Genomic DNA, 16,649 nt, shown 5'->3' with positions numbered 1-16,649 from the left:
ACAGAAAGTCTACAGAGGGATATAGATAGTCTAAGTGAGTGGGTAAAGGTCTGGCATATGGAGTACAATGTTGATAAGTGTGAGGTCATCCATTACGGTAGGAATAACAGGAAAATGGACTATGTTTTAAACGGTAAAAAACTGCAGCACACTGCTGTGCAGAGGTACATGAGTGTCCTTATGCATGAATCACTAAAAGTAAGATTGCAGGTGCAGCAGGTGATTAAAAAGGCAAATGGAATTTTGTCTGCCATTGCTGGAGGGATGGAGTTTAAAAACAGGGAGCCTATGCTGCAGCTGTATAGGGTCCTGGTGAGGCCGCACCTGGAGTACTGTGTGCAGTTTTGATCTCCTTACTTGAGAAGGGATATACTAGCACTGGAGGGGGTGCAGAGGAGATTCACTCGGTTGATTCCAGAGTTCAGAGGGTTGGATAATGAGGACAGACTGAGTGGACAGGAATTATACTCATTGGAATTCAGAAGAATGAGGGGAGATCTTATAGAAACATACAAGACTATGATGGGAACAGATAAAGTGAGGGCAGAGAGGTTGTTTCCGCTAGCAGGTGAAACTAGGACTCAAGGGCATAGCCTCAAAATAAAGGGAAGCAGATGTAGGACTGAGGTCAGGAGGATCTTCTTCATGCAAAGGGTTGTGAATCTTTGGAATTCCCTGCCCAGTGAAGCGGTTAAAGCTACCTTATAGAATGTTTTTCAGTCAAAGCTAAATAAATTTTTGAACAGTAAAGGAATTAAGGGTTATGGTGAGTGGGCGGATAAGTGGAGCTGAGTCTCAAAAAGATCAGCCATAATCTTATTAAATGGCGGGCAGGCTTGAGGGGCTGGATGGCCTATTCCTGCTCTTAGTTCTTGTTATGTTCTTCCTTATACTATCATTTGTATGCCTATCAATAGCCGCTTAAATGCCCCTAATGTGGCCGATTCCACTACCCTTTCCAGCAATCCATTCAACGCCCCTACCACTATCTGAGTCAAGAACCCACCTCTGACATCTCCCCTGTGTCTACCTCCACTCATTTCAAAGCAATGCCCCCTTGTAATGTCTACCTTCACCGTTGGAAAATGTCTCTGGCTGTCTACTCTATCCATACCTCTGATCATTTTGTATACGTCTATCAAGTCACATCTCATCCTTCATCGTTCTAAAGAGAAAAGCCCTAGCTCGCTAAACCTTTCCTCCTAAGACCTTTCCCTCATTCCAGGCAACATCCTGGTAAATCTCCTCCGCATCTTTTCCAACACTGCCGCATCTTTCCTGTAATGAGGCGACCAGAACTGGGCACAATACTGCAGATGTGGCCAAACCAGGGTTTTGTATCGGTGGAGCATAATTTCACGGCTCTTGAACTTGAGCCCTCTATTAATGTAAGCTAACAGAAGATAAACCTTCTCAACAAGAACGGCCTATGCCCGAAACGTAAGCTTTCCTGCTCCACTGATGCTGCTTGGCCTGCTTGTGTTCATCCAGTTCTACAGCTTGTTATCTCAGATTCTCCAGCATCTATAGTTCCTAGTGCCTCTATCCACCTGGGTGGCAGCTTTCAGGGAACTGTGGGCATGAACCCCAAGATCCCTCTGCCCCTCCACACTGCCAAGCATCTTTCCATTGTTCCTGTAGTCTGCATTCAAGTTTTTCCCTCCAAATTGAATTCCCTCATACTTTTCAGGGTTCAACTCCATCTGCCACTTCTCAGCCCAGCTTTGCATCCTATCAATGTCCCTTTGTAACCTAGAACAGCCCTCCGCACTGTCCACAACTCGACCCACCTTCGTACCGTCCGCAAACTTACTAATCCACCCTTCCATTCCTTCATCCAAATCATTTACAAAAATCACAAATAGAACAGGACCCAGAACAGATCCTTGTGGTACACCACTCATAACTGAACACCATGTTAAATATTTTCCATCCACTACCACCCTTTGTTTTCTAAGGATCAGCCAATTCTGAATCCAATCTGCCACATTTCCCTCTATCCCATGCCACCTTACCTTCTGCATGAGCCTACCATGGGAAACCTTATCAAATACCTTATTTACATCCATGTATACCTCATCCACTGCTCTGCCTTGATCCACATGTTTGATCACCTTTTTCAAGAATTCAATAATTTTGTGAGGCATGATCTACCCCTCACAAATCCATCCTGACCATCACAAATTAAACCGTGCCTTTCCAAGTGATCATAAATCTTATCCCTCAAAGCCCTTTCCAATCATTTACCCACCAATGAAGTAAGACTAACATCTTTTAAAAGGGCAGCCCCTTCTTCTGAGATTCTGCCATCTAGCCCTCGACTCTCCCACAAAAGAAAACAATCTTTCTATCATCGACTCTGACACTAGGTCAGTGGTCTATTACTTGTTGAACCTATAAGCAAGCTGTTTGAGATCAGTTCCACGCTGTCTTCTAAACCAATAACCTAGGCTTCTGACAAACAAGGGAATCAATCTATCACTGCCATTAAAATATTCAATGACTTGATCCTCTGACGAAAAGCATTCCAAGGCTCTCAACCCTCTGGAGACAGAAAATGTCTCATATCTGTCTCAAATGGAATAGCATATAATTTTAACCCTTGTTTCATAGTTTTCATCTGTCTCACAAGGAGAAATATCTCCTTCAACACCTCCACCCTCCTTCGAGTCTCAATTGTCTCCTTCAGATCAGTTCTTGTTTATCCAAACTCCAGGCCCAACCTGTCCACTCTCACCTCATGAGATAATTACACCATTTCCTCCATCTCAAATCCATGAGGCACTCTTTTAAGCACAGCAGTCTTTGGGATGTAAGTAAACCTATACTGCTACTTAGAGATGGAGTTCCAAGATTTGGCCTAAAGTTATTGAAGGAAGGGATATAAAGTTCCAGGTCATAATAGCAGATGATTTGAGGAAATTCGTCGGTAGTAGAGTTCACATACCCTTGTCCTTCTACCTGATAGCAGTCACAAATTTGGAAGCTCATGTCAAAGGAGTCTTTGTAGGTTACTTCAATGCATCTTGTGGATGGTACACAGTGCTGCCACTATACAATGATGAATGTTGAAGGTGGTAGGTGGGGTACCAATCAAACAGATTGCTTTTTCCTGAGATGGTGCCAAGCTTCAGAAATGTTGCTTGAGCTGCAGTCATTCAGGTCCAAAGACTATGTCCTTTCTTTACTATTTTTACTTCTGGACTTAATGTGAATACAACCGTTATAAAACAAAAGGATTGCTGCATGGTTTGAAAGCAAATAACTTGATGGTCATTGTAAACAGTCTCCCTGGTTGTTGGTAACATTTCTGCATAGGTCAAGTGGCTTACTCCAGCTATTCCATGTGGGATCACCAGTCTCTTTTTCATGACCTTAACGCAATGTCATTCCTGAGCCAGAAACAAGTTGGACTTCAATCCTTGCCGTTGAATCAAAATAACAATCGATTCACTTATTGTCAATGTGCAACCACTGTCCAACATGGTGCAATTAAATGAACCCAAGGAAAGTACATTCATTTCTGGAGCAAAGCTTCTTGTGCCCAGTACAAATCCCTCAGACTGATCAACTTCATCTTCAACTTCCGAACATTCCATGTTGGGCATTACTTCAAAAGCTGTGTTTTTGCTTTGGTCAGTTTACTTCATTATGCTATTTTGAATCCTATCTGATTCACTGTTCCCAGGTATTTCTGGGGTTCGTTCTTCAATTATTACTGCAAACCTGTTGTCCTCCAAATCTGCAATTAAAAAAATCACTCCATCCTTATTCCTTCCGAATGTGATACTTCTGTTATAATGACACTCTGCGCCCTATTTCTGACCAATTTTGCAAGGCCATGATCATGGAACTCTCAACGTCCTATTTTTCCATTTACACTTTAGCACTATCCAACAACTTGAGAGCAAGCACTGAAGAAGAAGTTCCCAAACTTAATTTCTATAATTGTTTACATCGAACATATTGTGGAATCCAATAGGCTCCAGAGTAACAGCTAGTTTAAAAAAAAAGGAACTTATAAGCATCTGTTAATAATCTTTCTTTTAAATTTTATCTATGAATCGTTAACAGGGTACCCAAACTTTCATCAATGTCTAACTGACGGAAACAATGTACTTCATTGCAATATGGCTTTTGCCAGGACAATGGCGAGATAATTCCTTGTCCTCTCTTGAGTAAAGCTATGACCCATGTGCATTTATTCACTCTCTTTTTCCATTTGTCTAAGGTTCAGTTTCAAAGAATAGCAATGGGAGATGATACATTAACACTTCATACCTGCCTTCAGTCAGTTGTTTCACAAATGTAACTCAGATTACAATCTTTTGTCTGAAAAAGAAAAACCCTCTGTTTCATCTTGAAGCCACCATCCTTTGCTGCCATGATAAATTAATCTGAAATCGGTTGACAGACTGAGAGACAGTAATATATTTCTTGATAATAGGTTTATTTACAGAATGCAATTAAATATTTCTACTTACAAACCTACTCCCCCATGTCCTCACAACCACTTCACTTTTTGATCAGACTGCTGGAACAGGTTATGGTACTTGTCTGGGGGCAGGTGGAACTTGAACTAGGACATTCCAGCTCAGAGGTAGGGATACTACCAACATACCAGAAAACCTCAGCATCTCTTTATTCTACTTTGGACCGAAAATAAAATCTAATCACATTAAAAAGTGACAAGGGTTCTTGTGGCAAAGTGCTAATGTCCCTGCCTCTAGCTATGCCTCAACATATGCAAACAGGTTGATTATAAATATTTTTGAAAATGACAGTCATCTAAAAGAGCCAGAGATAGTAGGAACTGCCAATGCTGGAGAATCTGAGATAACAAGGTTTAGAGCTGGATGAACACAGCAGGCCAAGCAGCAGAGGAGTCTAGACCCTTCTTCAGAAAGGTCCTTCTTTCTGAAGAAGGGTCTTGACCCAAAACATCAGCTTTCCTGCTCCTCTGATGCTGCTTGGCCTGCTGTCTTCATCCAGCTCTACACCTTGTCATCTAAAAGGGCCAAGTCTCTTTCTATGCGTGCCCTAGGTACTCTGTGAAAGAAAATTAACCTGATTTTCTAATCAACCTGTTCAGAGATGATATAACACTGGATCAGGTGGGGCTTGAATCCGGGCCTCCCAGTCCATGGGTACGGCAATACTGTTCCACAAGAGGGCCCTTTGCCTGAGGTACTTTCTTTTTCTTTTTTTATTATATCTATCTTTCTAATCAACCTGTTCAGAGATATTATTACACACCTCTGGAGCAGGTGAGACTTGAAACTGGGCCTCTGGATCAGCGGTAAGGGCACTACCACAGTTCCACAAGAGGACACTTTGCCCTAGGTACGTATGCCCTTATCTCAATGCCCTTCACCAGCGTACCTTAACAACACAATGAACATATCACTAACAAGGTCAGGGTGCAGTGCTGTGCAAAATTGGGTTCTGGAGCACGTCAGTGGTGCTTTAATTTCACAGAACGCAGATCACATTGCTGAACCATTGCCTATCCTTAAATTCAGTGAAAGGCACATACAAAGTCGAGTCCTTACATGGAGTGGAATGTTGTTAGGGGAGGTATATAATGAAGAACAGGTGTCCTCAGGGACATGTCAGAGGCTTTGTGCAGATGTTTAGGGCATTGCAAAGTTCCGGGGGGTGGTGGGGGGGAACTGCCTGATTGCAGTGGGTTGACACAGAGGTAAATATTTTGAGTTTTTTGAGCAAGTAATTAATAAGGTCAATCAGCGGCAGCCATTAGATGTAGATGCCATAGATTTCTGAAAGGCATTCAAAAAGACGCATGTGATGAGGAAGGCAGAAAAGTATATTGTCCTCTGTGGCAAGGAAAATGGGCTACAATAACAAGGTAATTCCTGCTACAGTTATAAAGGGCTTTGGTGAGATCACATTGGAATATTATATGAAGTTCTGATTTCCATATGTAAGGAATGATATATCTGTCTTTGAGAGTATAGTAAGCCTCTCAAGATTCGTTCCTGAGAGAGAACTGGGTTGGCCTAAGCTGAGAGGCTTATAATCTGGGTTCATCGTCTCTGGATTTCAAAGGAACTAGAGGTGATTTTATTGAAACATCCAAGCATCTTAAGGGTTTTGATAGGATAGATACTGAAAGGTAATTTTCTCTTGTCAGAAACACAACTGTACAACAGCACAGGGAGGGAGTCAGAGGGCTAGAGTGAGGAGAAATTTCTTAGCACATAGGTTTGCGAATTTTTTGGCTTTTTTTTAACTCCAGAGCGTTGCGGGTACTTGATCATTCAATATATTCAAAGGCAGGATTTCTCAGGGAACCAATGAAATTGTGGAATAGTTGAGCAACTGCACATACAACAGGAAATCAGCTATGAGCAGACCGAATAGCGAAGCAGATTCTAGTGACCACGTAGCCTACTCCTGCTCCTACTTCTTGAATTCTTATTGGGTATAATTAAAAGCTACCTTTGCCATTCATTGCCAGATGTGGTTGGGCCACTAAAAGCAATATCAGGTTCCATTCACAACTGCAGAAAATACTCACTATTTTAGCAACCTTCAAGAATACAGAGATACTCCTGTTACCTGCTCTATCCTAAAAACTACCTTCTTAAAGTTTTCTGCAATCTTTTCCAAGCACAATGAAATGACGGACGGTTCTGATGAGAATGATAACTTTTTCCACAGGTGCAGCACGGTTCACTGGGGATTGTTTTGTTTTTATCAGAGCCGATGGGTTTGCTTATCTCTCAAAATTGAGACCACTGATCAGCTGTTTCTGCCATTTCCTTTCATCTGTATTTTTGTCACCACGAGTTCTATTCTAAAGCATTCCTTGCCAGTTTCCCAAATTCTAACATCTATACCCTTGAGATTAGATAAAACTCTGCTGCAGCATCCTCACTGAACACGAGCCTCAGACACCCATCAATCCTGTCAGAGCCCAGTCAAGTATGGATCCCATTTTCAAATGCTTGTCCATGTTCTCAAATATTGCAATGAACTTGCCCCTCCCTCTGACTGTTTCTAATTCCTCCAGTTCCATCACACTCAGAAATCTGTGCTTCTTTAATTCTGGTTTCTGAAGCATAACTATTCCACAATTGGTGACTCCTTCAGTCGCCAAGGCTCAAGGTTCGGGAATTCCTTCCATGAACCACTCTTCTTCGTGCCGTTAAAGATGCTCTTAAGTCTTGTCTTTGTGACCAAGCTTTTGATCATCTACCCTAATATTGTCTTCTATGGCTCGATTTGAAATTTTGCATAATCATGACGTGGCTGATTTAGCATGTTTGAGGCATGATATAAATGCCTTTCCCAGTTAACTGCACTAACTTTTTTAGATATCAAATGACCAGCTGTGTATGTGAACATTTCCATTTTTGTCACTTTTTATGCACTGGGAATGAAATGAGATTGGTATAAAAAATGCTGAGGTATAAGGACTACTAAAGGTTTTGTGCTTAATATTTTTTATTCACTGGTTGGACTTGGGCGTCACTGGCTGGCCAGCATTTACTGCCCATCCCTAGTTGCCCCTTGAGAAGGTAGTGTTGAACTACCTTCTTGAACCACCTCAGCCCATGTGCTGTGGGGTGGCCCACTTGCCCTTAAGAAGGGAATTCCAGGATTTCGACCCAACGATGGTCAGGATGCTGAGTAGCTTGGAGGGAAACATGCTTGTGGTGTCCTCCCATGTATTCACTACCTTTGTCCTTCTATACTGAAGCAGTCGTGAGTTTGGAAGATGCTGTCTAAGGATTCTTGGTGAGTTTTTGCATTGCATCTTGTAGAGAGTACACACTGCTACTACTGATGGAGGAAGTGGATGCTTGTAGATACAGGGCCATTCAAACAGGCAGCTTTGTCCTGCATAGTGTTAAGCTTAAGTGTTGTTTGAGCTGCACCCATCTCAGTAAGTGGGGACTATTTCATCACACTCCTGGCTTGTGCCTTGTAGGCTTTGGAGACTCAGGAGGTGAGCTACTCACCGCAGCATTCCTAGCCTCTGACCTGCTCATGTAGCCACTGTAGCTATATGGCAAGTCCAGTTGAGTTTCTGGTCAATGGTAACCCCTAGGATCTTGAAAGTGTGGAATTTAGTGATGCTAACACTGTAAAATGTCAGTGGTCAGATTGTCTTATTGGAGATGGTCATAGCCTGGCATTTGTGCGGCACGAATATTACTTGCCACTTGTCACTCCAAGCCTGGAAGTTGTCAAGATCCTGTTGTATTTGAACACAGATTGTTTCAGTATCCGAAGACTCACAAATGGACCTGAACATTGTGCAATCATCAGCAAACATCCTCACTTCTGACTTTATGATGGAGGGAAGGTCATTGATGAAGTTGCTAAAGATGGTTGGGCCTAGAACATTACCCTGAGGAACTCCTGCAGAAATGTCCTGGAGCTGCGAATGACTGATCTCCACAACCATGACCATTTTCCTATATGCCAGGTGGGACTCTAACCAGTAAAGAGGTTGCCCCCTGATATCCATTGATTCCAGTTTTGCTAGGGTTCCTCGATGCTACACTCAATCAAATGCAGCCCTGTTGTCAAGAGCTGTCACTTTCCCTCACCTCTGGAATTCAACTCGTTTGTCCATGTTTGAACCAAGGTTATAATGAGGATAGGAGCTGAGTGGCCCTGGTGGAACCCAAACTGGGTGTCACTGAGCAGGCTATTGCTGAGCAGGTGCTGTTTGATAGCACTGTTGATGACACCTTCCATCACTTTACTGACGATCGAGAGTGGACAGATGGAGCAGTAACTTTGGCTGGGTGAAATTTGCCCTGCTTTTTAAGTACAGAGCATAATCTGGGTAATTTTCAACATTGTTGGGTAGATGCCAGTGTTGTAACTGTACTGGAAGAGCTTGGCTAGGGAAGCGGTGAGTCTTCAGTACTATTGCCAATATGTTGTCACAGCCCGTAGCCTTTGTAGCATCCAATGCTTCCAACTGTTTCTTGATACCACATTGAGTGAATCGAATTGGCTGAAGACCAGTGTCTGTAATGCTGGGGACCTCTGGAGGAGGCAGAGACGGATCATCCAATCAGCACTTCTGGCTGAAGATTGTTGCAATGCCTCAATTTATCTTCTGCAATCTTTTAATCAAGTAAAATCATCGACTGATGCTAAAAAATGCCAGCAGATGTAGCATACGTAATGGAAACTCATAATGTAATAACAAATCGTAACAGAAAACCTCATAAAACAATTCTCTTGACTATAAATCATGAAAAGAGATCTCTCTGGGAAAATATAGAAAGGACTTAAATAATATTCTTGTAACCTACTTGCATTTATTGAGTTCACGAGCACATGTATTGCAAAGTTGATGCATTTTATGCTAGAACACTGCTGTTATAAAAAGCAAAGCAAAAATAAACATCTTATTGACAATTCCTGAGCTACTACTTGTTGCTTATATAACTACAAATCTGTGCCTTACACCCATGCAAAGTACTCACTGTTAAAATGAATGAAGTCACTTTTAGAGGCATATGGCTACTCTTTGCACTGTGGTAAAGGAATTCAAACTGCAACTGATTGGTTTCCACGAGAAGAAAATGTTGCAAATTGTCAACTGAGCAGGAGGTATTCTGAATTTTAGAATTTTTCAGGGGACGATGAGGCTGTACTTTATACTTATTTTTAAAAATTCCCTACATTCTTTGCTCCATGAAAATTTAAAAAATTGCCATATCTGAGAGCTGTACCAAGTGAAAAACGTGAAGAAATGTCAAATAGAACTCTAATCAAGGAGACATTTAGTTTGGTTCAAAGGAAAAGGTTGCAGGATCACTGCAGTTCCATTAAGTCAGTTCTTGATCTGATTCAAACCAGAGATAAGAGAAATACATCCTCAAGGCAGAATAGAAAAGAAAATCGCAGCAATAAGAAAAATAGTCTAGAACATAGAACATAGAACATAGAACAGTACAGCACAGAACAGGCCCTTCAGCCCACAATGTTGTGCCGACCATTGATCCTCATGGATGCACCCTCAAATTTCTGTGACCATATGCATGTCCAGCAGTCTCTTAAATGACCCCAATGACCTTGCTTCCACAACTGCTGCCGGCAACGCATTCCATGCTCTCACAACTCTCTGCGTAAAGTCTGTGCTACTTTCAGTCAAGAGCAAGCCCTTTTTTGGGTTATCCAATAGCTCATTACATGAAACCCAATATCCTTGCTTTGGACAATTGATCAGTAATATGCCAACTTATTTTAGTTAAGAAGACAACAGAAGTACTACTATTATCCTCAATGTTCCTAAAATGGGGAAGGAACGATCAGCTGGAGCCCACATTCTTGATCAAGTTAAAAATTCATGGCATTAGTGCTTGGATGGCCAATAAAAGCATCATGCTCAGCTGCAATGCATCCACAATTGTAACATGCTGACACACACAATTTAGATTCACAGGCACATGTCAGCAATAACAGTTAGCGAAGGCTACAGGAGGCAGCTGTCGTCCACAGACCAATTTCCAACAAGGGTCAGGATCAGTAAAAAAAGTGATGATCAGTCGAGGAAAGAAACATTTTCTGAAAAATATCTAAGTAAGCAATTTAAAATTCTCCGATGTGAAGAGGTCAAAATGAGGAGAAAATGTTTTCCGAAAAAGGTGAAATCCTTATCGCACCTTCTCTTTGAGATTGCTTAAATTCAATTTAATTAAAAGGGGGCAAGATAAAAATAAGTGTTGGAATGATTTTTTTTAAACAAATGCTGGTCTCGCTAAAGACACCCATATGCTAAGAAAATAGTTTATAAAAATCTAGGGTCTCTTGCATGTCTTTCTATTCAGATTTCATGAACTCACATGTATAATTACATTGCTTTTGATATTTAAATTCAAATTGTTCAAATGTGTTTATGAATTACTACAGAGAAACATTTTATTGGGATACAAACAGAACTTTTCCATAAATGCTGAACAACAATTTATGGGAGAACGCAATTTTCAAGTGATTTGCATGCAAGCATATAAGAGATCAGAGATTTTGTGCATGTTATATTAAAAATAGGTTTCAAAATAAGCCAACGAAGCTTCAAAAAGTAAAGTATGCACTACTGAATTATCCCATATAATTGGACTCTGTACACCTGCAAATGTCTCTCATATCTTCGTTTTTATTGGGCAGTTGCTTTGAAATCAACCTTTACAAATATGTTCTTCAGTAACATGGTCATTCCTGCATAATCTGGCAAAAGCACTTATATAGTTAAGCAACTGTGAAATTGCAGTGTTGAAAGGCATTTCAGCGCAGTGTCTGAAGCCATGTCTTTTGGCAGGCACTGATTCTGACAGCAGTGCCTATTGATGTTTAATACAAGAGCAAAAGACACTTGGATGCAAACATGAACTACACCAAAATTAGTAGCACTCAACATCTCAAATAACAGTTAATTAGGAGCTTACAACATGTAGTCAATTGAAGTTTACAACGGTTGCACAGTCTTTATGTTACACTCTGCTTACCATGATTGTAGTTTTGTTTGAACATGGGTACTTTGTAGATATATGCTTCAATCTTGGAAGATGAATGTCACATCAAGTGAAAAAGTGAAAGAGAAGCATCAACAGTAGGTAGAAAGGTACGAAGATACCAGTATAATCCTTTACAACACGGTATGTAACAACTGAGTCTGTAATGCCACAATGTTTTCCTTTTACAAAACTATGCTGTGCATTCAACAGATAAATGAAAAATTACCTCAAAAATGCATTTTAAATGGTCACAGAACAAAAAAAACACATTTAGTTCATCCTTTCAGAATTCCTGGAATTCTCCACAATCAAAGACTTTTGAAGTGCAGTCACTGTTATAGTGTAGGGAATATGGCAGGCAATTTGCATGCAGCAACTTCTCGCTAACACTTATGTGATAATGACCAGATAATCTGTTTTTAAGCATGTTGATTGAGGGATAAATGGACAGGATACTGGGAACAAGTTTTCCAGCTCTTCTCTGAAATTGTACCCTTGTTGTTTTTTGAAACATCTGTCCGAGGTGTCCAAAAATCTTGTCTACATGGCATTGGATGTCAGCCTTGATTTTGTGCTCATGGCTCTGAAATGGGACTTGAACCCACAATCCAACCATAATAGGCTATTGATAATTTTTAGTGCAAAGCACTGTGTAAGTTCCAAAACTATACCATTCTAATCCACCATTTTAAGCTGTTGCAAAAAATTATTTTCTCATAGAAAATATTGGTAGAAAGTGAACATTTATGAATATCAAGATCTTTAATCCATTAGAGAGGCTGTTATATATTCAACATTTCAGTTCATTCAGGTAGGAACTTTACTCCATCTACACATTTCTTACCACAGTATAGTTTAACATGGCTAATCCTGTTTGGTAAAAGCTTGCCCACACAGTCTAACACATTGTTGGTCAAACAATGAGTGACCTATTTGTCCTCTATAACATGCTTTTCTTGGCTTATATTATTTCCAATCAATAGATCCATTGTGTATTACCCCATTAAGTAATGTACCAAATACACATTCTGATGGCCTTTTAAGCTAGACTTCATTGCTTTGCAGTTCAGATCGACCTGGCATCACTTGCCTTCTGGAAATGCAAATTTATGAATTCAGTTACATTGTGCTTGAAAGATTTTTTTCCCTTTTTTTCATGCATTCCATTCAGAAACAGCAGCACTGATGTGAATAGTTATTGATTTCATTAGGAGTTATATTTTCAAGTCATAGCATCCATTTGTGATACATGTTCAGCTTTTTAAATTCACAGCTATATTTAGAAAAAGTTTACATAGGAAGTATAAACTTATCATTGAAAGGAACAGCTTCTGTTATTAAATACGTGTAATATTTCCCGATCCATTTCGGCATACATGGCACAAAGTACTTTTTCAGGATCTATTATGCAAGTTTTTTTTCAAAGAAAGCTCCTGAGAGATTGAAAGTACAGGAAAAAAAATCCTCTCACCTGTTAGATTGAGGGGCAGGCCAACTTCTGCCGTCATTTCTGTGGGGATAGCACTAGATGCTATCAGTTGACTTCCATCTGTCGCTCTACTCCGGACAGGCCCCTCCAGCACATCACCAGCATTCATCCTGCTCCCTCTTCAATGATGATTTGCTGTTATAAAAATCACGTTAAAGAATTTCCTTCTGTTCATTCGGTTATACATCAAACATTCGGTCATACATTGCTGCTAGATGTTGTTCAGTCCACTTTTTTAAGAAAACTGAAGTTGATTGTACAGTTCAGTGAGTAATCACGGTTGAAGTATTCCTCACCCTTTCATAAAACTGTGAACAAACAAAAAGACGCTAATACCAGATCTGGCAAATACGTTTGCTGACCATATTATTAAGTACTAGCTTAATTCGAATGTTAAATTCGAGATAACAGGAAAACGTGACCAGTGAAACAGAAAAAGGAAATGACAACTAAGCATCACAAACTTGTATTTCCCTCACTGAATTTTACTGCACTTGAAAATTTCCTCTCAAAACCGATGTCATGTGCATTAAGTACCACACTACCAATGTCTCAAATTAATCAGTGTTCACTCATGAACATTTTATCACTGTGTTTCAACGTTTCAATCGCTTTCCCCTTAAACACACGCGCACATCGCCTTCAGATTTCTTGGCCCAAAATGCTTAACGACCTTTAATATTTGGTGACAAGAAGTTGTTCACTTTGTGGTGACCGACAGTCGGGTGTCTCCTCATCCAGTTGACTCGTTTAAAAACACTCACTTACATGTCTTCGGTGATTTTTCACAGTATTGTGCGATGAACGGGGTGAAGCTTTTTACTACAATTGCGGCGCGGCGCTTTGTGCCATCTTTTCTGATCTCCTCGATTAACAATTACTATCCAGTTAGGATAGATACAATCTGCTAAACTGTGACTCAATACGGTGGTAATAGTTCCCTCTGTTGTTAGACTCAAAGCATCGCCGATTTCCACTTCTCCACCTGATCAGTTTACACAACATAATGACTTAACCAAACTGAACGTTGTCTTCAATTGAAAATGCTTTTTTTTTAAAAAAGGGCTTCCTGGGCGGAGAGAAAACTAAATAAAAATTCAACTCCAATCTGCATATATATAAGTGCTTCCGTTCGCCTACAGCGTGTTACTTCCGTGTTTCTGTAAACTGCGAGAAAGAAAAAGCACATTTTTTTTTAAAAAAGAGCGTTAACATTTTCCACCAAATGCCACACTCGGGTTGTGCGTGTGTGTGACCGAAATGCAGTTACATCTCTCAAGCGGGCGTGTGAAATTGTCACTGAAATGAAAAGCCTGCACGCAGCGGCCAAAAAGAAATCGGTGCCGCCACTTTGGAAGGGCAATGCGTTAAATGAAAGCATTTATAACTGGCCGACAAACTAAGAAATTCAAATACCTGGAAACAAGTGGAAACTCAACTGAACACAGCAGCAACCCTTCACCTCCTCCTCCCTTTCCCACAGCGCAGCCACTCTCGTGTCCTCTCGGTCCTGGCCAAAAACAAACACTTTACCATTTCTCTTCATTGACTTTCTCCAAAAGGCAAAAAAACAGAGAACAAACAAGGAAGGATTTTTTTTTCAAAGAAAACCTTTGCAGAACAGGGATATTTATCAAAATGGCGGAGCGCAGAATATTTACAGCACAGCAATGTTGAGTGCATTATTATAGGGAAAAACATTGGGGGGGGGTGAACTGCCGCAAAATTCCAAAAATACTGCAACTTGAGCGGGCAGATGTCTGCAAAGTAATATTTCGGGATGCAAACGCGCAGCACCTTCTACCGAACGGCTGACTTTTTCTTCTTTTATGTGTAAGTGCACTGGAAATGCAATGTGAGGTGTTAGTGCAGGAAAACGGTTTTTTTTTAAAGCTGAGCTACAAACATACAGGGAAATGGGGTGGGGACACAATATAGACCGGTGGAAAACAGAGCATGTTGCGTTTCTCGATCGAACAGATGTTGCTTTCTCAACTCCCCCTCCCCCGTTTAAAAAAAATTGAATTGTTGAAGTAGTTTCATTAGGAAACCAGTCAACAGCAATTCCGCATTGCACGTCATGAAAACTAAAAAAAAGTCAGTGCATCGGGCAGCAGAAACTGTCAGAAAAGTGTAAAACAAAGTGTGTTCCATTCTGCAAAGGGAGAAGGGGTGTGCCTAACCGCGCTGGGAGAGCACTGGTCCAGCTTCTTTCCTCCCCTATTTCTAAACGGAGAGAATTGACATCTGAGGCGGAATGCCTTTCACACGAGCATTGACTCCAAACCCTTTCTCGGCGCAAGCGCGGAGAAGACCCACTGCTGGAGGTGGTCGTGAGAGCTCCGCCTTTCTCTGAGTGAAAGGAATGGGAGGATGGAGAGAAAAGTGCTAAATCTGAGAACCCACCTCCTACTGAGAGGGTTGGGAGCTATAAACTACCAGGTACTCAGCAAGGCTATCAGCACAAGCATGGGAGAAGCGAGGGAGGTGAATAGTTAGCTACTTATATTGAAACTATCTGACTGCTGTTGACGATGTTGGACTGACTATGGCATCAAGGAACCTAACAAAAGTTGGAATCAATAGTAATCAGCGGGGAAAGTTCTCCACTGGCTGGATTTGTGCCTAGCCCAAAGGAAAACTGTTGTGGCAGCATCTGTGGTGAGAAAGCAGATTTAACATTTCGGATGCAGTGACCCTTCTTCAGATTCCTCTCAGTTGGGAGAGAGAGGTGGGGTTGTGAGTCAAATTCTTCTGAAGAACAGTCATTGGAAAATGTTCACTCTGCTTACTCTCCACAGATGCTGCCAGACCTGCTGAATTTTTCCAGCAATTTTGGTTTTTGTTTCTGCATCTTCAGTTCTTTCATTTTTTTTGAAGTTTCTCAGTACAAGGTGGGTTCTCAGCTTTAGCACTTTCCTCTCCATTCTTCTCTTTCTTTCATCAGAACACAGTGGAATTGTTGCTTTCCTGTCTCCAGCAGTGGGTGCGCTCCACACCTCGCTGTCTGCCTCTCTCTCCCAGCTGAGAAAAGGCAGAGAGTTAATGCTCCTGGTAATGGCATTCAAGCCTCAAATTTCAATTCCCTCTCTTTAGAAATGGGTTGTAGTTATTCTAAGTCAATCACTGGAGTTCCCAAACATTATTGCAGATGATCCTCGGAGTAGTGTCCTCAAGCCAACTGTCTTCATCTGCTTCGTCAATGACCTTCCACCAAAGAGACAGAAGTGGGGATGTTCAGTGACGATTGCATGATGTTCAGCACCATTTGTAACTCCTCCGGCGTCCGATCAGTCCCTGGGAGCAAGACCTGGACAATATTCAGGTTTCGATTGAGAAGCAGCAAGTAACGCTTAGTGCCTTTCAAGTATAGGAAATGACCACCTTCTGCAAGAAAGCATCCAGCCAGGGCCCTTTGATATTATTGAAAGGTATTGCCATTGCTGAACCCCTCACTATCAACATCACAGTTTTATCATTGATGAAAAATTGAACTGGATCAGCCACATAAAATTCTGGGCTGAAAAAGCAGGTCAGACACTGGGAGTTCTGTGATAAGGAGCTCAAATCCTGACTACCCCTCTTTCCAGGCAAAGCACAAGTCACAAATGTGAGAGAATATTCTCCACTTGCCTGGTTGAGGGCAATACCAA

The 16,649-nt window shown here is 41.1% G+C and overlaps 1 protein-coding gene across 9 annotated transcripts in view; it reads right to left on the bottom strand.

Annotated features, from left to right (window-relative positions):
- LOC125451546 (lethal(3)malignant brain tumor-like protein 4) overlaps positions 1-15,096 on the bottom strand; it is a 290,557-nt gene extending 275,461 nt beyond the window's left edge. For 3 of the 9 annotated variants that reach the window (XM_059645844.1, XM_059645843.1, XM_059645845.1), the window contains exons 1-2: positions 14,413-15,096; positions 12,979-13,304 (exon numbers count right to left, since the gene is read on the bottom strand). In XM_059645844.1, the coding sequence (XP_059501827.1) occupies positions 12,979-13,105 (127 nt within the window). In that variant the 5' untranslated portion in view covers positions 13,106-13,304; positions 14,413-15,096. Of the gene's footprint in view, positions 1-11,498; positions 12,601-12,978; positions 13,305-13,764; positions 14,264-14,412 lie in introns of those variants that run through there. The other 6 variants (XM_059645841.1, XM_059645840.1, XM_059645839.1 and 3 more) reach the window with 6 other exon arrangements.
- Positions 15,097-16,649: the final 1,553 nt, after the last annotated feature.

This window comes from Stegostoma tigrinum, chromosome 5, assembly GCF_030684315.1.
Source record: "Stegostoma tigrinum isolate sSteTig4 chromosome 5, sSteTig4.hap1, whole genome shotgun sequence".
Classification (NCBI taxonomy): domain Eukaryota; kingdom Metazoa; phylum Chordata; class Chondrichthyes; order Orectolobiformes; family Stegostomatidae; genus Stegostoma; species Stegostoma tigrinum.
The sequence above is the reverse complement of the archived record's forward strand: the minus strand, read 5'-3'. Positions and strand labels throughout refer to the sequence as shown.